At 39.5% G+C, this 24,259-nt stretch overlaps 2 protein-coding genes across 2 annotated transcripts in view; one reads left to right on the forward strand and one right to left on the reverse strand.

The window, feature by feature from the left end:
- Nucleotides 1–24,259, forward strand: part of KCNIP1 (potassium voltage-gated channel interacting protein 1) — a 401,769-nt gene that overhangs the window by 18,822 nt on the left and 358,688 nt on the right. The window lies entirely within an intron of this gene.
- On the reverse strand, nt 8,333–19,219 carry KCNMB1 (potassium calcium-activated channel subfamily M regulatory beta subunit 1). The gene is made up of 4 exons (XM_069869242.1): nt 19,080–19,219; nt 13,385–13,554; nt 11,718–11,913; nt 8,333–9,767 (listed from the first exon to the last, which is right to left on the reverse strand). Exons 1-4 carry the CDS (start codon nt 19,107–19,109, stop codon nt 9,498–9,500), a joined length of 666 nt encoding a protein of 221 aa, XP_069725343.1. The 5' UTR covers nt 19,110–19,219; the 3' UTR covers nt 8,333–9,497.

Here is a 24,259-nt window from a genome sequence, read left to right on the forward strand (position 1 = left end):
TGTTTTGAAACTACAGCACCTGACACTTTGAACCAAGATAAGGAAATAGCATCCCATTAAAACTGCTGTTAAAAGTCTATTTAAAAAAAGGCATTTGAATCTGTCACCCAGAGGGGTACTATCAGCTGAATCTGGTGATACTTTGCTCTGGTTGGCTGCATGCTGTTGGGGGCTCTGCTTCTTTAGAGCCGGTAGGATAAACTGGAAATTGGGATTAGGAGCATGACAGCTCTGAATAACTTTATATAGACTAAGTATCAATATTCAGTATCATACAAGCACACAAAAATCAGGAGTATTACATGAGGCCAGTTAGGTTTTGTTTTTCCTTCTGTTGATGATGTCTGAGCTCTTACAACAACCTTTCCAAAGTACTTTTGTCTGATTAGTTTACTAGTGATAACTTTACTGTCATATTTTCTATCCTTTTCTTAACCTTTCCTTTTTACCAGCTTGTCAGCGATCATGTGGAACGTCTGGTGGGTTTATGCTTTTGGGTTCAGGGGAGGTTGATTTTGTTGGATTTTTGTGTGTTTGTGTGTTTGCTTGGGATAGGGATGCATGTTGTGTTTCGTTTTCTTGTTGGTTTTGGTGGTGATGTTTTTCCCCCTAAGCTGTGCCACTTCCAGCAAGGTCAGTCTCTTGTTCTGTTTTGAGCTGTTCTCATTCTGTTGCAAACCTACTTGTAGCTGGTGTTAAAATATAGTCCCCCATATGCAAGAGCTGGGAGAAGGCACAACTGCTTTGCAGCAGCAGCTTAGGGGGGCATCAGTTTTGCTTCTGTCTCCAGCTATTAAGAAATATAAAGCAGACGCAGACTGCTGATTGCTGGTGGTTTCTTGTACAGAACTGTTTCTTTCAACCACAGGAAGAGACAGGGGAATGGTCTCATAGGATTAATTTTGTCTTTCAGTCACTTATCTATTAAATGCTGGGAAAAGTATGTATTAATTCTTAGAGCTGGGATTTGTACCTTCACTTTCACAGTCAGCTGAATTCTTAATTTCTGCATTCATATTTCTGACTACTGCAATCAGGTGTCAGTGTCTACTTTTGACATAGAATTAGGTTGAGTTGAGAAGACAGGGATAGCAGAATTATATTTTATCTGTTGATTCTTCTTGTTTTAAATTCATTTTTATAGTCTGAGAAATATTTTTTTTCTAATCTTAATAGGCATAAGCATATTCCTGTACATGGCTGATTTGAGATCATGAAGCATCATCAGTCTGAGTCTTTATTTATTTGTTTTTTTAATACTGCCTTCCTGTAAAGGCTTGGTGTTTAAAAGATGTATAAAATACTCTCTCTGTATAAAATATGCCTCTCAAAATCATCTCAGAGACTTTAAATGTCAGCTGAATGGATGATTCGCTGCATTTCCACCTAGATAAATTCTGTGCGAACACAAACCTAAACAGTGCTGATTTTTCAGAGTATAAAATAATGAAACAAGCATGTTATTAATCTCATCACAAAACAGCTTATTCATAACTTTTAAAAAATCCTGCTTTCCAATGGAGAACCAGCTGGGTATCAAACTTCCTATATTGATTAATGAGTGCGTTGAACTTCTATGAGGCTGTGAGACTACAGCAGCTCCTTATTTATAAGGAATCTTTGAAGTGGCTGAGGATTGTGAGAGCTGCAGTTACGAGGTGTCCCATGCTGACAACTACACGTTTACACAATGCAGTTTGGAATTTGGATCCTCTTGTATGTAGGGAACCCAGCCTGCATCCTGCTGGAGGAGCAGGTTGTGACTTATTGTCCTGGAAATGTCTGTTATGTGACAAGAGGTATTTATTTTCATGAATCACTTTGCCTGAAAGGTTCCTGTCTTTTTTATTCCTCTCATTTAAAAATGAAACAGCCATCACTAAAAAACCCAGCTTGCTTTAAGTTCTCCTAAATTGTCCATTCCCAAAACACTCACCTACAAGTATCAACAGTAAGGGGCTCTTTTTGGTTGCTTGGGTATTTTTGTTATCTTTTTAAAAGCTCTTCAATCTTATTTGCATTTTGGGCTCCTTCATTTTGACAGACTTTTGCAGACATTTTTTTCATCAGAGGGAGAGCATATTTCTGAGACTGGACTGTATTGGCAAAGGTTTTACATGAACTTTACAGTCAGGACTCTGGTTCTCAAATTTCTCTCGAAGACTTTCAGAACCTATATAGTGCTCTTGTGCTCTTTTGTCCAGGCAAAACATTTTAATGCTTTTGAAAGCAGCTGGCTTATAGGTGTGGTGCTGTGTAGAGAATGTTTGGAAAAAAAACACAACAAAACAAAACAGTTTTGTCATGCAGGTGTTGTACAGTTGCTGACATTAAATGTGTTTTAGCTGTTCTTCAGTGTAACTGAAACATTTAGGTTTTTTTAATAGCTTTGAGCAAACTTGATAACCGTCATTCTGAAAAAAATCCATAATGCTCTGGCTTTTCCAACACAGTACATAACTCAAGCATGTTGCTAACTCTACTTACAATAACTTGTTAGTACTGTAGTAATATCCTCTAGTGAAGCATCTGTTTTTTTCATCCTCTTACATTAAACTTCATTTATGTGACTAATTGTGTGATATTATCCCAACAGTTTCTTGACTCCATGGCTTCAAATCCTCTTCTCAGTTTTGGTCTGCCTCACCAGTTCAGTGTAACCTGTATCTCTCTCTGTAATCTCCCTTCTATTTGCAAGTTTCTCTATTGCCTGTTATTTAATGCGTCCTTAAATGTCCTGGGAAAGTAACTGATGTTTTATCTATTAGAAGGACCAAATAGTTTTGTGGTTTTCTGAACCTAATTTAGTATATGACTTCTGGGAGGTAGATGTGACCAAAACTGGAATTTGATCATCTGTATTCACTGCCTCCTCGACCTGTGTTAAAAATACGGTGTCACTCTGCAGCTCTGGCCTGAAGCTGCCACAGAGTCAATGAGTCAGACAGGAGTCAATTAAATACTTGATGCTTCTGCTGAAATCGGCAGCAACAGCACAGTTGACGCTGTTATTTCTCATTACGAGGTTGTTAAAGGGATGGCTTCTCCTGAGCTGGTGCCTCATAATGCTGCAGACTGAGCCACAGTATTGAGCAGGTTACATATGTGGCTCGCACATGAGCCAAAAATCCACTTCAATTTCCTCACCTTCAGTGGCAGACCCAGTCTCCTAATACACAATGCTATGCTAAGATCTAAGCCAGGACATCCTGTGCTTAAGGCATGGTCAGTAGAGCACACTTCAAGATCTATATTCATTCCGAAAATGCCCAAGTGTCCCTAGGGTGGCCATTTCTTGAGGGAATAAAGCTGCCTCATACAAATCAGTTTCTAAGCTTGCATTGAGCCTTTACTTGAGTGATGCTGGTGGTGTGTTCTGCTGCTCTGGAAAACACTCCCGAGAGCAGCTCTGTTACAACTTTACAGATAGAAACTGCCAGGAACCATTACAGCTGGCTGGGCTATTTTGTCTCGCTCTCAGCCCAGCTAATCTGTCCTAAAGTACACTGCAAGAACATTGGGGAACTGAGAATGCTCAGCAGAGCACAACGGTGTAGGTGTATATCTTCAGTCCTGCCAGAACACCTTGTTTCTTCCAGTCTGAAATATTTGCCTGTATGGAATTCGTTGGGCAAGAATAGGACAGTAGATAGTGCTTTACCTGTCCATAAACAACCCCAATTTTTTTTCTTGAGGTTTAGGGGCGTACTGGAAATTTCTTTTAGTGTGTTGGGTCTCCACATGCTCCTTCTGAAGAGTATAAGATATGTAATTCAAGTTCAAGTAATCTGATATATTGTACCATATTTTAATATATTTTAAAGTTATTTCAGCGGTGCTATTTCATTGCTCTACTGAAAGCAGTTGAGGAGGCAATGGATTATTCTTGTCCACTAGTGAGGCATGAAGAACCATTAGTGATGCATGAAGAACCATTTCAGCGGCTATAGAAGAGAACACCAGTAGCTATAAAAGGAACAATGGAGACTTCTCAATTTTTTTATCTGCGGAAAGGCAGACTCAAACTTTCATAAGCTGTTTTAAAGCTTCTATTAATGCATATCTTTATGCAGCTGCCTCAATGCTGTATCCTAAATGGATTTCTTGATACAGAATTTCTCACACAGGTTTCATTTCTGTTGTCACAGTCGATCCAATAAATGTGCATTTGAGGAAAGCTTAAAAATACAAAATCAAAACCGCTCAAAGCAACCATGAAAATATTCCTTTACAGGGCTACCTATTCTTTCAAATCAAGTCCAAGGCAAAAAGCTTGATTTGATAAGGTCAGAGCTGGGGAAAGAGGAATCTTAATGAGCTGTTGCTGTGATCTTTGTGCCAGCAGTGAATCACCAGTTCCCTCACTTTTAGGATCTCAAGTCTCCCTTGGTTAGCCAGGCATCTGGGTTCTGCAGCTGAAACTCCTTGGGTTTCCAGACATTGACAGATATGGATAAAAGGGTGTTTCACAGTAAAGGAGTTTCACAGAAGCACATGGTTGGAAAAGGCCCATGAGATCATCGAGTCCAACCATTCCTATCAAACACTAAACCATGCCCCTCAGCTCCTCATCCACCCATCCCTTAATCACCTCCATCACCTCCCTGGGCAGCCTGTGCCAGTGCCCAATGACCCTTTCCATGAAAAATTTGTTCCTGTTGGTTCCACTACTCCTGTCGCTGGCTTCAAGATAATAGGAAAAACCAAAAGCATGTTTAAGTAAAGGCAGCAAATGTTTACTCACACACCTGTACCAATATGTATAATAACAAGTTTAATGTATTCTTAAAAAGAAAATAAACGTTCATTGAGGGCAAAACCCTGTATTGCCAAAACCCTAGGCAGGCCAGATAAACAAGTGTACACAAAGCTGTGTATTTTATAAGCTGCAACAGGGGCAGGCTTCACATTATTCTGGGTATGCAAGATTCGGTCATGGTTTTAGGGATCCCCACAAATCAGAAGATAACTCAATTTTGAGGCCTGACCAATCATCATCTTTTTGTCAACCTATATAGCATAAGACTAATTGGAGATATTTGTTCATTGCTACTATTTCACGAGCCAAGAGGAGGTCAGTATTTTCTGCAGACTAGGCTTTGAGGCTGGGCCTAGGATCTCAGGCTGCTGAGGCCGACAGCCCTGTTGACTTAGACGTTCTGTGATTGTCAAGAGTAGTCTTCAAAAATAATTCAAGATGTATTTCTTCTTTATTTTACAAATAAGCACGTCTGATGCTTTTAAATGTTCTAGCACAGAAAATTATGCAGTTCTTTAGCCAACTATGAAACAATACATCAAACATGATTCTTTTGCTCTATCTCTGTCTTTGAGCTTTTTTGGAGAAAGCTCTTTAATATGTTGTACTGTCTCATTAGACTTTAAAGCATATGAATTAAATTATTTAAAGAGTGTTTGAAGAGTTTATACAAAATGACCTTGAGTTTGACTGGCCTAAACATGCTGTATTTACTTTGTTCAGGTCGTCTTGTTCTACGTGTGGTACAAATTCTTTGCTGAAGAGATGGAGCCTTAGAAGCAACTCGCTCCCCTGGCCCCTCTTGTAATATTAAACTTGTGTTATCCTTTTGCTGAAGCTGAAGTATTGTCAGGTGCCCTCCTTACTTGCTCTTGGTGCTGAACGCGCAGTAACTCATTTAGCATACTGAGTCTTGCTGAAAATCTGCCTGGAATTATAAGTAGTAAGAAGTACGTCTTTACAAAGTTGGTTTTTCTAGATAAGACAATTATGGTATCGTGTACCTAGCAAAGATAACATCAGAATCTTTTATTTATTATAGTCAGAGGCATGTGATCAGAGAGACAAGGAAACATACCTATGCTGGTTTGGGTATGGCAGTATGTGTGTGTTTTTACCCATATGACAGCTTAATTTCTGTGTGAATGTCATATGACACTTCTAGGGAAAGAAGTACAGGGTTTAATGAGACTACTTGTATTTATTTAAGAGCTGTGTAGATATTTTTAGAAAGCTTTGAAAGAACAACTTATCCGTCCTTCAACTTTGAGATTTTTTTCATTGCTATTTCTTCTCTTGGAGCATAATAATAAATAGGCAATTTAATCTGTATTTCACTGGCTGTTTTATGTGTAAGTTTGGTATAACAATCTCTATCTGATCTCTGCTGTCTTTTTCCTTTCTGTTAATGCTCTTGAGAGTGTAGAGAATTAGGGTCAGTAAGGAGAGAATTGCCTAATGTTACAACTCCCCGGTATAACTTAAATTCATCAAAACTGACACTTAAGTCTTACAGCAGCACAGCAAAAGAAACCTTGCTCCTGGAGAACTAAACAACAAAATCCCCTACATGCATTCTTAGCTAAAATACTGTTTACAAATACTTTGGAGGGGGAAGAAAACTGAATTTTGCTCAGCCAGTCCTCTAATGTTCCCCTTGTGCCCTCCAGTTGCTGAGGAACTTCTGAGATGATTCTCAGTTTTGCCTTCTGACCAAGAACAGTAGTGTTCTTATACACTAAAATTGTTTCCTCTGTGAAGTTCGTATGGCTGGCCTACATCTTTTGTGCAAGCCACCAAACCCTTTTTATTTGGAATAAGGGATAACTGCCTGCAAACAATAGTTATAATCATTTGTCCTGGATTGAAATCTTTTCTAACTTCATGCCAGCTTGTACATTTGGTGTCATCCAGTTTAACCCTAAACACTATATTTGCTGTCATGGGAATTGCCAAAAGTAAAATAACCAAGTTGTATTGTTTGACTTCTGAATAATGAATACTCTAATAAAAATAAAATAAAACCCCACATCCCCCAAACCTAAGAACAGAGTACCAGTTACTCAGTTGGAAGGTATTTTGTTGTCAAGTACAGAGGGTTTATGCAATGAGTGAGGAGTTGTTGGGGACCAGAGTCTTCTGTATGTTAACTGCCGTGTTGCTGCTTTGGGGATCGGGTAATAAAAATCGCACCAGTTAGCAAGGTACTTAAATCAAAATCATTCAAGGTAGCCAGAAGGTTCCTGCTGTGTACATTAAGAACATGCTGGTGACTCACAGGTGTCATCTTAGTGAATCAGTGTCCCATCAGTTCCTCTTAAGCTGCCGTTTTTGCTACCTTTTCAAAGTTGGCGAAAGGTGATCTTATTAAAAATTGATGAAAGCTGAAACTACCTCATTCAGAAAAATAGCTTCCCATTTATGGGATAAGCTTCATTTTAATAACTTTTGCAATCAGAGCTGGGTTTTTTTTTGCCTAGGAGAAATGCTAGCTCCCTCTGGAACAGTGCTGGAGCTCTTGTTCTTTTCCATCTTTCAACAGTAGAATCATAATGCCCAACCCTTATTTGGCATCAAGAAGAAAAACTACTCCTGAGAGTCTGTGTCCAGCACTTGAAAAATATAACGTTTAATACTTTCAGCAAAAAAAAATATTATTCGTATGGCCATATTAAGGGCCTGCAGAACTGGAGCATTCATCAAGGTCTAAAATCTGTCCCTATTCTCCCTGTGTTCCTTGCAGGTTCCAGTTGACTCAAACATTATTACTGTGGTCTAAGCATCAATGCTGGTGAAAGCTATATGTAGTCAAACAGATTTCAAGTATGAATTCCATCTCCAGCTGCTCCTACTGCTATTTTTCTTCCCCTGATGGGAGTTTTAATGCTGTAATATATAACCTGAACACCTACTCTGCCTTGAGAAAGTGAGTTGAGTACATCTGTTACTGCAATGGTCACTGCTTGTATTTGAAGCATAGGAAGTGGTTTGTTGGATCTCAGAAAAATAGCATTTTATTTATCAGATTTACTGTAGACTTGATGGTATAATTTAATAATATTAAAACAAGAAAAGCTCCAAGCAAAGAAAAAAACCCAAAGGCCATATAGTTTCCTTGTGTGCTGCTGTAAGAAGCACAGAGTGTTATTAAAACTTCAGTCTCTAGTGACTTACAACTTTTGCAGATGGAAATGTTTACGAAAGCTCTCTGCTTAGTTGACAGGGGAGCAAGGCGGCAGGGATTTGCTGGACTGAGTATAGTCATGAGTAAATTCTAGTTTGCAAGCTATAGATTCCTTTTTAACTGTGGAAAAGCAAAATTTGGAGTAAAGCTTTGAAAGAGCCTGTTAAATCAACTTGTCTATTTACAGCTAGTTTGTTCGCCTCCTCTGCTACCAGTACAGTGCATTAGCTTCAACAGGTATGAAGTTGTATGTTGAACAAGTGTTGCTGATGTTAGTTACTGCTGTTTTGTGTCTCCTGGTCTGATTTTGATTTGCTGATCATGACGAGAAGCAAATTCTGACACTTTCATTAGTAATGTTCAAAAGTGCAGATAATGGGTTAGTATTTCAACTTTCCTCTTTGTAAAATAAGCGATAGAGAGTTGTAACACATTAATGGAAATAATTTCTTTCCATTACAATTTAATGAGTTTAAATTTCCATCTAAGCCCTGAAGTTTTGACTGATGGTTACTAAGTGGTTCATGAGCTGTGTGATGAAAAAGCTTGTACTTGTTTTGTCCCAAGTCCCAGTCAAATATAGCATGCAGGAAGTATCTTGTGTTCCTCCTGTGTCCAGCAGCAACTGGCAAACTGGCGCACAGCAACAGAGCTGTTTCAGAGAAAGGAAGGTTTGCCTAGACATGCAGCAGAGTATTCGTAAGAGTCTTGGTGCTAGAAACAAACATGACTCTATTGTGAATTATCGCTGTGCTAAGCATGCAAACTTCTGTGGTTACGTTAGATTACTGTATTTATTAAAACATCATGGGGGTTTTGTATGCTAGAGTCGTCTTCTTTATAGCATGACTTCCTTTCCTTTAGAGTTGTTTACAGGCAAATGGCAGACAGGCAGCCTTCCTTAAGCGGTATGCTTGTTTCAAAGTAAAGAAAACCTAAGATTTGAATTAAATACAAAAGGCTTACTTCTTCATAAAACTTCTTTACCATACCTTATTCTTTATGCATATATTGCCTTATATACAATTAGTGTTAGATGTTTAGAGTGCAGACTTTGTAGTCTCCCTCTCCTTCCCCAAAAGCGGAGAGATCCATGCTTACAAATCTCTTTGGACTATGACAACACTGCACTTCTCAACAGTCAAGAACAGTATGACATGAATACCTACCGTATCGGTAACAAAGTATATAAAGTGTGTGTCTGCCAGTGATGACATGTATAGCAGCAGTGGATCTCAACCAGATAGAAAATTAGGATCTTGTCTAAAATGTTTAGTTGTAAACTTGAATTGTAGCTCTGTAAAACAATTCTACCTTAGAGAACCTGAGGAAACAACAGGATAGCAGCTCAGTCTGTGTTCTTATGAGATATTTTCAGGCATTCCTGGGAATCTATTTTATATTTTGCCCTCACATAATGGGTGCCAATCTGTTTCTGGAATGCGTGTCCTTGGACAGAAACCTGGTGTATTAAAAGTCAAAAACTGTAGATAAAGGCAGGCAGAACAAAGGCACTTGAATATCTTGCAACAATCTATGGCAGATATTTATTCTCTACTGCCAAGCAGAAAGAGCAGAAAAGTACTGACTAATTTTTACCAGAACAATAATCAGACATCCACCAGTAAACATGAGTGTAGGCCAAAGGAAAAGAAAGAGGAGGCCGTTTGGGGGATAAAGTCTGCTTAAAATGACATTAGTTTGTGTTCCTCCTGGGTCATAGTAGCATGGAAAACTCTGGTATTTTTTGAAATTGCTTGCAATTTTTTCTATTCGGGCTTTAACTTCTTTAGAGTCCTCCGACTTGTCTGGGACGTACGAGCACTGAAATAAGAAATCAAGGCAATTATAACAGATACACGAATACAGTGTTTTTAGTTAAGTCAGTTTTAGTAAAACAAACATGTTAGGACTCACAAAATCTTCTATGGTTTGGCTAGCAACCCTGGAGATCATTTTGGCTTCCTTACATCCATAACCCATTTGCTATGCTTCCCTGTTTCTCTCAGTCTGTCTATGACCCCAGTCTGCAGATTTACAGGTTGGATTAATGTTGGAAACCAGTAACACGTGTGCTCAAAATAAAACTGCAGTCTTTGGGACTGTCGTTTTATTATTGCAGTGCCAAGCTCATTTTCCTAACACAGCTTCTAGGCACCACCACAGCTGAAAGGTGGTAGCAAGAGAGACATTCACAACTGGCTTAGTGTGCAGGAAAGTGAAGTTGCTTCACTGCGCACCCTTGGTTGTAAGTAGCAGAAGAATAACAGGAAAATATAGCTGTTAGAATCTTCCTATTTGTTCTTATAACACAGGACTCCTTTGACCTGTAGTAATAGCATAAAATTACTTAGTCTTCTGTGGAAGTACTGGTGGACTTTGAAGTACCTGTTTTCATTGTTCATAACAGCTGATTTTCTGCAATATTATTTTGTGTACATAATAATGCTTAGGTGTCTCAGCCTAGAAACTGGCCAAGGCAGAAATGAGATGATTCCTGATCTGAAGTTTTGTAATGCCAATGGTGGGAAATTAGCAAATCATCTCTTCTTGCAGTGAATAAGTTTCTTTTGTTTCTATTTACAGTGGATAGTTTCAGCTTTGCCACTTCACTGTATGTAGCTTTCTCTGAGATGGTTGCTGTAGAGATGGGTATTAGCTAGCAAAGTTCTCTTCAGAGAACTCCAGTCTATTTAACAACAAGGTGAGCACTTTTAGTGCACTTTTAGTCCAAGTATGTTTGGTTGCGATTCTGAGAGACCTTAAGCCTTGGGCATTCAAGATGTGAATTTGACTTTATGTCCCTTTAAAGAGTGTCGAGCTGGGGTGCGGCTTCTGTGATACTTGTGAGTTTGGAACTGAATGGCATTTGGCCTTCCTTGGGACAGTGTACCTGTGGGAGGACTTCTGGTTGTGAAGGAGCAAGCTAAAAAAATGTTGTACTCTGCCAATTGGCAAGCAGAAACAAAAGGATAATGCTTAACTTTTTCCCTTCTCCAGTCTTTCCCACACCTCCAAAGCCAACTGAACACTGTGCACCCCTGTTTCTGTCCTACCGATGGTCTACAGTCTTCCTCTGGGGAAGCGGTCCCTAAAATGACTGACCAAGCGACCTCTACTGCGATACCCAACATCTCTGCATTACACAGATGCTTCCTACAGTGCCACTTCCTTCTCCATGAGTCCAGGTTTCTTCTGGCATGCTGGCCAGAAAAAGTTGCAGACCAAACCATAGACAAATTAGTTTTCAGGATGATTATCTTCTAAATTTACTGATTTGTTTCTCCTCTATGTTTAAAAGATCCATTATGTTCCCAGCAGTACCCTTATTTCCTCTTCCTCTCCTTTCTTTACTGCCTGCTTCATATCCCACATCTAAAATGGAAGTAAAATGGGATTTCTCCTCTTACTTAGGACAGCTTTTAACTTCAGGTGTCTCCTGTGCTAATTCAACAAGTAACTGAGCAAACCACAGCACATAAAATATTTCTTACTGTTCGTCTGGAACTCTGAGATGTGCATATTTCTAAATGTACATAAATGTTAATTGTTCATATTTACTTGATGGAATTGCTTAACATGCATTAACTTAGTGTTTGATGTAAGGTTTAAACAAAATCCAAATGTGTGATTTCTGGAATATTTTATAGGCATAGGCACTAAAATGTTAACTCCTACTCTTAATCTGTTGCTTGACTGTGAATCAATCACCCCTTTTCCTCAAAGGTGTTAGATAGCAGCAGAGAGCAATCATTCAATCTGTGTTGCACATACCTTAGGATTCCTTTCCAGTGTATCTTCAGTGTGGTACAGCATAACCTCTTGTCCTGAGACAGTCAGATTAACCCACACCTGCAGACAGGGATAAGAAAAGGTATCTTCTTCTTCTGAGCCTTCACTTCTTGGACAGAGAACTTTGTCCTTGATGTTGGCTTTGAGTAACTTGCACACAGTTTCTGTTGTCCAAACACTACAAAACCAAACCAAAATGTATTTATTTTAAATGCATTAGCAGTGCCTGCTCTGAGTCATGTGCTAGAGGCGGATCTGTGTGTGCCAGCTGTGAGTGGTGGCGTGGGTAGAGTTCATGGCCACCCAATCTTGCCGTTGCTGGCTGCGCCTGGCAAAGGGCTGACATAGGAAAGCAGGGCAGGAAAGCATTTTTCATGGTTGTATGTTACATGTTCTGTGGTTTGAAGGCAAATTCTAACCCCATCTGTAATTAGCTTCAAATGTTATTCAAGAAAGAAAAATTTCTACGGAATTTGATGTTCGGTAGTAAATATTTGAAAATGCAGTATGCTGGCAAAGCCTGACTTTATCTGAAACCTGGCTGAACATTGTGGAGTTTTTCATCTCTCAGAAATATGTTGACTAATTTAATTCAATAACTCTTCAAACTCAGATTAATTCCTATGCTGTTTCCCCCCTCTCCTTTTTGTTATTACATGAACCTTTGCATGAATAAGTAGCAGGATTTTGTCTGGTAATGTTCATTTTTTTTTCCTGTTGCCTGTCCCTTTTTCTCAAAAGTTACTCCTATTAACTGATCCCACAATAAGCTTTTGCTTACAACAACATACTTTGGCAAAAGCGTAAAGAAATAGTCTCACTCCAGTTCTTAGGAAACGAATCTTTTTATATGCAAGTATATTTTGTAACATAATCGGGAAGCTGGAAAAAACATAAATATGAATTACTCTGTTCTAAAGAGAAATGTTTTTCAAAACTTTTTGAGTTTAAGGTTGCTCTAGCAAGAAGAATGAGATGGATGTACTTGCTTTCTCCATTAAAATCTTCAAGCATGAAAAACTGAGCTGCATTCTTCACCTTGTTTGGGTTTTTTGCAAATTGGTTTTGTGTGGAGGTGGAACTTGCAAAATAAAACAGAAATGTGGGTAACGTAACTTCAACAGTCATTGCACTCTGCAACATTTGCTGCAGTAGACTGGGCTGTTGAAGGTGCTAGTTTCTCATAATGGTTGATTTGGAGCTATGTTACAGACTCTAGATTGAACAATTTTACCACAATTCTGTTGCTCCTTTTTGTAGTTTTATTAAAACCAGCAGACCCTCCTGCACATGGAAAAGCTCCCTTCCCCACTTCGGTTATGCAAGACTTAGCTTTCCGTTATCAAGTTTTGATAAGCACAGTTGGCCTTCGTTTTACGTTTCCATAGTATATGCTTTGTTTTAGTCTGTTCTTATTCTAGCCCTGAAGATGATCATTCCCTTTTTCTTGTGCTCACGTTCTTGATGACTTCTTCACTCACTGTTTTCTTTCTCTTTTCTTCTGTCTTAAATTCTTATGAGCTTTTCAAGAACATATTGTTTGTTTATTGTACAAGGTACTACATATTTTGGCAGTAGTTTAATAATTGTATATGATTCTCAAAGGAAAAAAAATAGCTTTGAACTCATAAGCAAGTGACTGTTATTACCTTTTAGTGTAGAAGGGCACAATGGTGATCCCAATAAAAAAGTACATCATCATGGAGCACGTGACCATTCCCAGTCCCAGGCACAGGGCTCTTGTCTCCCCTCGCTTCTGGGCTGTTACCAGCTTTTTTGCCAACATGATTGAGAGTTGTGAAATCTGAACAATCCCTTTCTGGTGTAAAATTAAACAGAGAAAGGAGACGGAAAACATGACTAGGACTGGTTACAAGTATAGCAGTTCTTTGACTAGCTTCTGAAATATAATCTCTCCCATGGACAAAGAGTCCTATTTTTGTGAAAATATGAATTAAATTTACTGTTTTTTGTTATCTGTAGACTACTTTCTTTACTTTTTGATATTTACCATATAGTACTTCAAAAAGTGTGTATGTAGGGAGGCTAGGAGATGGGGGTCAAAAAACCTGATCAATTCTGGTGACAGTTCTGTTTAGCAGCCTGAGTGGTCTTAGCCTTAATTCAGTCTGGTTTATATTGCTTCCTCTCTGAAGTAAGAGATATTGCATTGTGTATTGGTAAAGGCTGCGTGAATGGAAAATCCTCCCACAGTGAAATTCTTTTTTACAGTCTGCATTTTCTACTGGATTAGTCTGAAATGTGATTGTCTTATTTCAAAAGAGCTGAAATAATGTCGAATTTAACATTAGAAATGCCTGATTCTGACGTGTGCACATTTGTTGTTCGATCTTGTCCATTCAAGGTAGCTCAGAACTTGATGTCTGACCAAATAGAAGGGAAAAAAGCTGTGTTTTCCAGGCAGAAATCGTATGATGCCGCCAAACACGACTGAACAGGATTAGAAAACACAGCAGTTAAAATGCAGGACTGCTGCAGGAACAAGCGGGAGACTGTACACTGTGAAGTGTTAGTGTTGGTAGAACAGAGGGGGACCTCTTAGGCAGAGATGTCTCAACCTGAGCTTGGGAGGGAGCGTCATTCTCCCCTCCCCCCGTGTCCTTTGCCAAATATAATTTTAAATTACTCTGCCAGTGCTTTGATAAAGAGAATCTGAAAATAATTGCCATTAATTATGGCAATTATTATGGCAATTATTAATGAATCCACATGCCATTAAATCAATATGACTGATGTATAGGATTAATATGAGCCCTATTTAAATAAGCCCTAAAAGTCACTGAGACCTCAACCCATCACCACTATCTGTTGCACTGGCAGCTGTAACTGAGGGTTTGTGGAGTTTTGCGATTTCATTGAAACATAATGCAAACCATAGTTATGGCAAATGACAAGACTGACAAGATTTGTGTGGAATTTTGTGTATAAGGGAAGAAAGTAGAACAGAAGGAGGAGAAAATGTTATGTACATGATAAAACAGGTTTCAGTCCTGTTCTCGTGTGCCATACAACAGCGTGCAGCTTCATGCAGTAGTTGGTGCTTTTTTCAGGATTTCGGCTTCAGGTGCGTGCAAGGGTTTATTGTGTATCCTTACAGGCTGGCCCTCAGTTCGATGTGGTCCCTGCCCAAATCCATCTGTGTTCAGCTAAGCAATGGAGACTTTTGTTTAGTTACAGTGTAAGATAAGCACAAGCCCAAGTTAGCAAATAGGCTCCTGTGGTTAACCATAAGTCAGTGGGCTCCAGCTGTCCCAGGCTGGCAGACCTGTGAAGCTTTACTGGGGGCTGCAGGCGATGCTGGATTTTGTGAAAGATGAAATAGAAGGCACCGACTCCTGAAAGAAAGAATATGAATACAATCCAAATGCTGCTTTTTTCCTATTAGTTCTGTTTTTCACTGGTAAAAGTGCCACACTTCCACTGTTTAAAGGAAAAAAAGTATTTGTATGTTGAAATGCAACTGGTTTTAGACTATTATAACACCTGAGTGTTAGTGCTATTAACAATGAAAGTATAGAAGTCTCTGGATGGTAAAACAGCTTTGGTCCTTTAGCATAGCTCAGGGCTAGTTACAGAATTTAAGTGTTTATTTTGAAGCTGCTAGTATATAATATCAAAATGAAAGGATGTTCTGAGATATCTCTAGGAACAAAAGGAGGTGGTTGGTTGGTTGGGTTTTTTTGGAATACTGAATTTTGTCCTATTCCACATTTAATTCAACTTTAAATAAAATATCAATATCCACAGTGAATTGTGTACAGCATTTTGAGGGCATTCATTTTTCTGCTGATCATGGATAATTCACTGGCTTAGTAAGAAACCTTTTATATTGGAAATAGCCATAAGACGTACCTTACCTAGATAATCTGTTACCTATTGTGCAGCTTGGTCAGAGGGGAAGATGGAATAGAGGAACATCATGGGTCCTGAGACCATGTAGTACCAGAGTGGTAGTTTCTTACATACTACAATGGAAGTTGTGCTACACAAGTGAAAACCTGTTGTTAGCAAGAAATTCTTATATACAGTCACAATGATTAATTGCTAATTAGATCTATGGGAAAAAGTGAAAGATTTGTACTGTCACAGTGACTTCTGGAAAACTTCCAGAAGCCTAGCGCTGTTCATCTCTTGTGTTTTAGATGAACCATGGTGTTTACATAGGTGTCCCAGTTACACCGAGAAGTAGTAGGGTAATCAGAGCCCTTGTTACATGGAAAACAAGAACTGTGGGACTATTAGAATTAATAAGAAGTGTAATTGCCCCATCAGTCTATTTGAATGTCAGGCACACGCGCAGCAGAAGTACCTGTTAGCTCATCCTTATTAATAATCTTAAACTTCCAGACTACCTCTTTTAGAAACATAAGAAATTTACATGAATAAACTGTAAATGTTCCCATGCGTCCGAGAGGTTTTCCCAGCACCGTGTGCACGTTCCCTGTCTGGGTGCCAGCCAGGCTGCCTGACTGTGGTTCTCTGTGGCCTGCTAGCTGATCTTTTTGCTGCTGCTCCCCCAATTCAGATGTCTGCTCCACCCCAAAGACAATAAAGACACATGAATTATGCAGAGAATGTTAACAAGGAAGATTGGTCTAAAAATAGCTCACTGAGAGCTTCTGTAAACATAAAAAATAACTAGCTAGGACTTCAGGCAGCGTAAATCAGAGGTGCTCACAGTGGTTCTGCATTGCCGCACCAGAGTAGCCGTAAATGTGGTCCCAAAACCTGGAATACATAGTTCTGGCTGCATTTTTTTTATTCTTTAAAATTCACAAGACCAGAAAAGTCTGTCAAACCATGTATATGCAGAACAATTTAGGAGGAAATATGTCAGTGAAGGAAACTCCGTGTGCATTCTTTTTTTTCCTCTCCTTCCATATATATGTATTCTTATGTTGTGGAGCTGAAAATCCTGCATTTTCTGGCTTTCAGGACAAAGGAATGTTGCATGCATATAGAAAAACATATTTATTCAGAACTTCCACTATGTTTAAACCATTATTTTTTAAATCTTTTTCCTCAGAATTCTTCTCTTCTGTCTCCTGGCTCTGTCAGCGTACATTAGGAGGGCTGGTGAAAGAGCTAATTAATTGTTTCCTCTGACAAAATGGTTAAATCTTTGAAAAATTAAGCACTGCAGAAGACTTGATTGGCCTGGGAAGTCTCTGAGCTTATTGAATAGGGAGATGTTGAAGTGTACAATGCAGATTTTAGTCCAGCCCTCAAGAGCAAATATAAGTGTATCTTTCACACTGAAGAGTGTGGGGTGCCTCCATAATTATCAGGAGAATATAAGCTCCAAATCTTTTCATAATGTTCCCTTTCCCTAATCTTCTTCTTCAGTCTAGCTAAATTATACAGTACATTAGCTGGGCAATTTCAATGTATAATCACTGCATTGACAGCTGCTGGTGATAATCCCAGGGATGCCATCTGCTCAGATTTGGAATAGAGTCCCCTGTTTTGATGAGTAGTTGTATTTGATACTTGGTGGGAAGTCTCTTCCCTAGTTTTTCGGAGTTTCCAGTGCTGTAACCTCCATGAGTTCTGATGGGCCCTCTCTCTTGGGCTGTTTCAAGCTATTCTTAACTTGGGTACAGCAGTATTGGTAGCACTGATTAATGCATCTTGTTTGCTTGCAGAAGAAAGGGTGTTAATCCCGTCTCTCAAATTAAAGTTGGGAATCAGTATTAACAGTGAGCTAGCAATTTTTTTGAGCTCATTTATTTTACAACATATGGTGAATTTCCAGCCAGCATTTGCGTGTTGTTTTCAGATGAATATCAAGTGCTAATACTACATCACACCAAGAGTGATGTGAGTAATCCACATCTATAAAGCAATGAGGAGTCTATAAACAAGCCTGGACCCTTTGGCTTCTTCTGTCTCTTCGTAAAACATAGCCATTTTCTTTCTCCTATCAAATGCCACCCTAATAGTCACCTGTTTTTATTCTTAAAACACCTTTTGTGGACAACATAAAAATTGCTGGCTTTGCTGGGAATGTAAGAGGAACATGGTATTTGTTGCCAGTTTATTGGCCAAGTACATCTCGTGAGAACCAGACAGCAAGCATAAGTTTTAGATCTATAAATAAGAGCTCTGTGCTGGTTATGCTACTGTTGCAGAGTTACACAGCTTACATACTTATTACTGCCTCTGAGTTGGACTGGTTCTATCGGTCATGCTTGCTTACCTGTTTCTGTCACTGTTTAACACTGCTTAGTCATTTCTTCCTTTCTCTTTCAGTCCTGCCCTCATCATTTCCTCGTCTACTGCCCCCCTGCTTATGCCCTGGATCACAGGCCTGAAGTCAAAACTGCATTTGTGCTGGCACTTACTCCCATTCTCCTCACCCTCCATTTCCTACACCAGCACTTAAAAACATCCCTTGTCTGCCTTTGCTGGGGTGGGGGTGGGAGCAGGGAACACAGTGTTGTTCATTGCCAATCAATAAGAACCCATTGCTTAAAAAAGCATTTTGTTCATCTGGGATCACAAATACCGTGTGTGTTACAGAATAAGATGCTGCTGAACTTTGGTGGAAACGTGCACTGAAAAGGGAATTCTGTCATATACTCATGCAGCTCTCTTGGAAGCAAGAAGCAGCAGTATTTTGACTGTGTAAAGTAAGACAACTACATTTATTTTATGAAATACGCTGTATCATTTTGCTTTATTAATGATTGTTTACCTGATGGGACACTAAAGTGAATTAAAGAAAGTAACTTTTTTGTTTTAAAACCTGTGCAGTTGTTTAGGAGTAATTCTGTTAACTTTTAAACCTAATGGCTCTTAAAAAAAGGGTATTGATCATTTCAGCAGTTTTGAAATCTTTCTAGACTCCTCCTTTTGGATTCTGTGCAGTCCAGGGCTGCACAGAATTAATCTATTTAAGAGTAGATTTTCAGGAAACCTGAAAAAGCTCAGGTGCCTGATTCCTCTCTAACCTAGGGGTAGGCAAGCAGAGCCTCTGAGGGGTGCTGAACACCCGAAGCCATGAAACTCCTAAGAATAAAGGTGTATTTACCATTAAAATGAAAAAAAAAAATGCTATGAACTCGTATGGGCTGCAGACTCACAAGATATTTGTTTGAAAATATTCCCATTACCTTAGTTAATAATTACAGAGGATAATCAGGTGACATCCACATACAAAAGAGGGAACAACATAGTCTACTTTAGAGAAAAGTTATCTGGGCTGTCCTCCATAGCGCTGCAGACTTAGAAGGATTGTTGCTTCCAAAACCACTGTACTTTTCAAACCCCAAAGCTACTGCATGCTCTTAAGGAAAAAACAGTTGCTTACAACATACTTACTGTTTTTGAAGAAATGCTTCTTTCTCTCATGAAAAAAAACTTGTTACATGACGGACTTGGGATAGCAGTGGAACTTGGAGCTGAAAGGGATTTTTTAATTTTCCCCTTTCCTGTCTTCTGGGTTTGCTTTGCTGTGGCTGAACTCCTAACTCAGTTCTCCTATTATGAAGCTTTCTGTAACCATAAATGGTAAGGTATGAAAGAGCACTGTCCTTTTTGAGATTAATTGCTGAAAACCAGGAAGCCACAAAACCAACTAGAGCTGAAAAGCCTGGGTTTTCTCATACCATAGGGCCCGTTTACCACACGTCCCGGCAGATTTCTCTGGAGCTCTGGTCTTGCTCCTTTTGTACAGCTTTATAGCTAAGAAATCTGATAGGGCTTTTTGGGTAAGATTTCAGGAAATGACTGTATCAGTGACCAGAGGTGCAGATTCTTAATGCCGAAGCCCTTAATAACTGTGTGTGAATGTTTTGTTGTCATAGTTTGGGTCAGTTTCGATGCAACAGATGCTAATATTTTGATTGTACATCATAGCCCTATAGACAAGAAAAAAGCATCCATCATGCACTAGTTTAGTGTCCAGCACATTCCTCAAAACAAAAAAAAAACAAGTCTGCTTCTGAGACATAGAAAGCAATGGCAGAGCTTTGGAGAAGAGCTAAAAGAATACTTTTCTTTGAGAGAAGAAAACTCTCTGGCTGGGAGACTAAAGGAATTGAAATGAGCTAATCCATTGAAACCTTTAAGAGTGTTCTGAACACTGAAAACAAGAGTAGGATCTCCTCCATCCTGCTTTAGGCATCTAATAATCAACTGTCTCAGTTTAAACTGGTCTTCTGGGCTTATTTTTGGTAAAAGATTTGAAGTTCCCATGTTCAGAGTTCATGCTGTCTGAAGATAACAGATGAATCTCCCCCAAAAGGATCTTTTCTATTATTATTGATGCAGAAGAGAGCACATGAAGCTAACTTGGATACAGATAACTGTCTGTTAGACACTTAAAGCTAAGTAAGATGAAGCCTGCTACTATCACCTAGATTGGAAAGATTTATGATCGCAGTCATTTTTAATGTTTGAGAAGTGATGTAGCTAAATTTAAAGAATGACATTTGAAGGTTGGAAAAAGAGCCTCGGAGCCTCACTTGTTCGCAGATAAAATGTGATCTGGTTGGGAGCGTTTCTTTATAATTTTTTGATACTTAGAAAACAAGACTGGATGTTTCAAAGGTGCAGGCTCTGGTTCAAGCTGAAGTCATGCTTTTAATGAGAAATTTATTAGAGAGATTTTGGGGCTGTGTGATTCTGGAGTCAAGATGGAAAACAAGGAAACCTCTGCTTACTGAAATGCATCCATTTCCAACTCTGGTCATCTCCACTGTTCTAAAGCCAATGACTACTACACACGGATCAGTTTTTTTACTGCTGCACTAAGGAGTTTTGTTGCAAAATTAACACAAAACTTGTTGATTCTACAAGCAAAACTGATTATATTGCCCTCAATGTGCTGAGAGAAGTGGTGGTAGAGAGCTCTGGCTCAGTTTGAGGTGTGCTTTTGTTTTATTTGAGTAGACAGGAGCCACACTGCAAGTCTGGTGCTACACCTCACCTTTTGCATGTTTCTTTTCCTCTCATGTGTGCTGCAGATGTGCAAGTCCAGGTGGCTGCTGGCTTTCAGAGAGCTTACCCAATAAAATAATGTGGATGTGCTAATGAGAAGTGAGGTGCTAATATCCACTTCTAACCTTAGGATGTATCGATGTGCCACTGACTTGTGCCAAGTGATGTGTGTGCTTAAGAGGTATATCAGTGGCAAACCAAATGTTTGTTCTGTTATAAACTGTAAATAGCCTTTTCCTTATTAAAATCACATATAGTATTTTATTGTTTTGCAGCTTTGGGAGGGGCGGGGGGGAAGAAAAATGAATGATTTGGTGATTGAAGTCTCCATGCGCTTTTGCCCTGTTGTGCTTTTCCTTGCAAGAGCTGCTGTAGTTGCTCCTCCTCCAGCCTTGCTCCTGTTTATCACAGTTGGACATGAGGAATCCACTTGCCTGCTTGTCCAAGGCAGAATTTCCCTGCTTTTGGAGGAGCATGGGACCAACTGTAGCCTCTGCATGAGGATCTGCTGCTGGGACACTGACTGACTGCTTACTTGCAGGCTGCATAACTGGTGATGCACCGTTTCTCCTGGGCTTACCTCGACCCAGAGAGGGGATGTGGGGTAGCTACTGGAAAGGCTGAGTTTCTGAGAGTGTTCTTTGAGCATGGGTGGCAGAACAAATTGAGGTCACTTAGAGTCAGTTGGAGCTGAAGGCATCAGCCTGTGTTGGGCTAAGATCCTTTTCTAAGTACCATTTGCAGGGCCCTTCCCAAGCTTTGCTTAAGGTGCTGTTTTAATGTTTGATCCCTGACCATAATTGGAGGAAGAAAAAGGGAAGATAAACAGTGTCAGGGTAGGCTTTTCTGAAATTCAGATACTCTAGTTTGAATCTGAACAAGATTCTTTTCAATGTCAGGCTTCCCACTTATTTTATTACAACATATTAAACCCTTTGGCTAATGCCAAAATAAATTAAATTTGAGGGATTCCTTAAAAATGAGCAATGCTTCAACTTGGAAAAACCTGCCATGTCTGTAAATTTGTGAAATATCTATGCGTGCAGTTATCAGCCTCCAGAATTGCAAGAAGTTGTCAGACAAATGAAAGAGACTTAAGATAAATATTTCTGAGGAGTTATTTTCTCTGTGAATGCTAATGGAAGAAAAAACGTGTGGCTTTGACAGAGAAATTGTGTAAACATTGGCATACAAGGATTGTAACTCTGCTTTAGACATAAAAATGTCAAGAGTTTGTAAACGTTAACAGCAATTGGTAGGGGAAAATTTTCTAGTGTCTATTCGCTGTACCACTCTGCAGTGTATCACGGAATAATAGTATAATTGAGGTTGGAAAAGACTTCTAAGATCATTGAGTTCAACCATCATCCTGACACCTCCATGCCTACTAAACCGTGTCCCATGTGCCATGGCCACATGTTTTTTTAACCCCTCCAAGGATGGAGGCTCCACTGCTGCCCTGGGCAGCCTCTGCCAGAGCTTCACCACTCTTTTGGTAATGAAATTTTTCCTAATATCCAATCTAAACCTCCCCTGATGTAACTTGAGGCCATTTACTCTTGTCCTGTTGCTTGTTACTTGGGAGATCAGCACCCACCTCACTACAACCTCTTTTCAGGTAGTGGTAGAGAGGGATAAGGTCTCAAATACTTGTCCTTTGGACTGTTTGTGTTGGAGAATGCTCTGTTCCAATGGCCTTTTTCTTCTGATAGGGCTTGGTCATTGCGGGTTTGCGTTAGTTCAGAGGACTTGTAACCCTCCCAAGGAACCGGACTGCCTTTGCTGTGAACCCGAAGCTTCAAGGGAACTCAAGAGAATCTGTTTCAACCCTGGGTGCTCCTGAACATTTTCTTACACTGACATCCCATGCATTAAACTTATTTGCTGCTTTCAGGTGAACTGTTACACATTAGGCTGTCCTATCTAACAAATGGATCTTGCTGGAAGTCCTTTTCAGGTTACATAAATAGTGTCTGCAAGCAAGCAGGAACAACGTGAATTTCCAAACTGTGAAATCTCTTTTGGTGCTAAGGGTGACGGGGCCAGGGAGGAAGCACAATATCTTTTAGTTAGTCAGAACTGCTTGTTCCATTCTTCTAAACTGACCGTCTATAAGGGTTGTTTTCATGTTATGGTGTATGAATAACTTAATGGCTGTGAGGCAAAGCCAGTTTAATAAGTATTGCTGTTTTATTTCCAGGACTTTCTGGTGCTTTTAAAGAATCAGTGAGCTGTGAAATGAGAACAGTTGTTTGGATCTTCAGAGAGCCCCACGAAGTTATTAGCTCTCCCCTTCCTAATTGAAACATATTCATAGTGTAGAACACTGTCCTTTTTAATGGGTACCACAAAGAGAAGCTGTGTCTCTTGGACAAGGAACAGCCGCATATTAAAAATTATGTGACTTAGAAGGAGGGAGAGTGTCTCAAGTGTCCCAATTTTAAATCAGACAGAGGCAAACTTTAGGACTCGGCTGCTTCCTTTTAAGTTGCTAAATTAACAAAGCACTGGCTGGACTCACTGATAACTCACCAGTTTCAGGAGGGCTGAGGGAGCCCTCAGAACCTGGAACATAGATACATAAGCAGGGATTTTGAATGGTTTGTTTTGTCTCCAACTTCACAGCGTGGCACTTGTTAAAGGGAGCTGTGCCACAATGGGCCTCCCTGCGATGCGTTGTGCATGCAGTAAAGTGTAACGCTGCAGTGGCACTCCATTTCTCCCTGAAGTGACTGAGAACTCTTTTACTACTGTCTTGAAATTGAAGCCAGAGAAGACGCTTAACTGGTTTCACCAACCCTCCTTGGATACAATTTCAGAGAATAATGGCATGGTTTTCAATCAGAATATGCTCTTTTCTCAGCTTGAATCTCACATGTGTAATCAGTTCTTAATATTGTTATAAAAGAGAATAGAAGAGCATTTAATATTTTTTTAAAATGACCACAACAAAAAACCCCAAGCCAAACAAACTCCCATCACATTGTATAAAACTTTCAATTGTTAATTTAAAAGTACTTTGCAAAGGGAGGTCATTATTCTTTATCCTTTTTTTCTTAGATGGGCACAAGGAGATAACTGCCTTTGCATGGCAAGCGAGAGGCAATTGGATGAGTGGGTTTGCTGAGTTTCCTCATTGTGCCATGTCCCATTTGAAGTTAGAAGTACAGGAGGAGGCATGGAGATTGCTCTGAGAATGTGGCCTCTTCCATTCCTTTGATCTGTCCAGTGGCTTGCGCTATCTCAGTTATTTACTTCACTGTATTGGCAGTAGCAAGCAAACCTGACTATGCAGTTTTCAGGATTTATTGTTGTCTGCTTTTGTCTGAATGCGTGCCTCAGGCATGCAATGCTTATCACCTTACAGGTGATGCTGATGGGAACTTTATGCAAAGACTGAGTAGTATCTGATTTCAGTTAAAAAGAAGCTGCTAGGAACCTAGACTGATGTTCATCTCATGTTCAGGTTAACTATAACATGGAGCAAATATAAGGTCTTTCCTCAGCTCGTATACTTAGTGCAGCAACTCCATGATACAACAAAGTATAGAATACAGCGT

This window comes from Phaenicophaeus curvirostris, chromosome 15, assembly GCF_032191515.1.
Source record: "Phaenicophaeus curvirostris isolate KB17595 chromosome 15, BPBGC_Pcur_1.0, whole genome shotgun sequence".
NCBI lineage: Eukaryota > Metazoa > Chordata > Aves > Cuculiformes > Cuculidae > Phaenicophaeus > Phaenicophaeus curvirostris.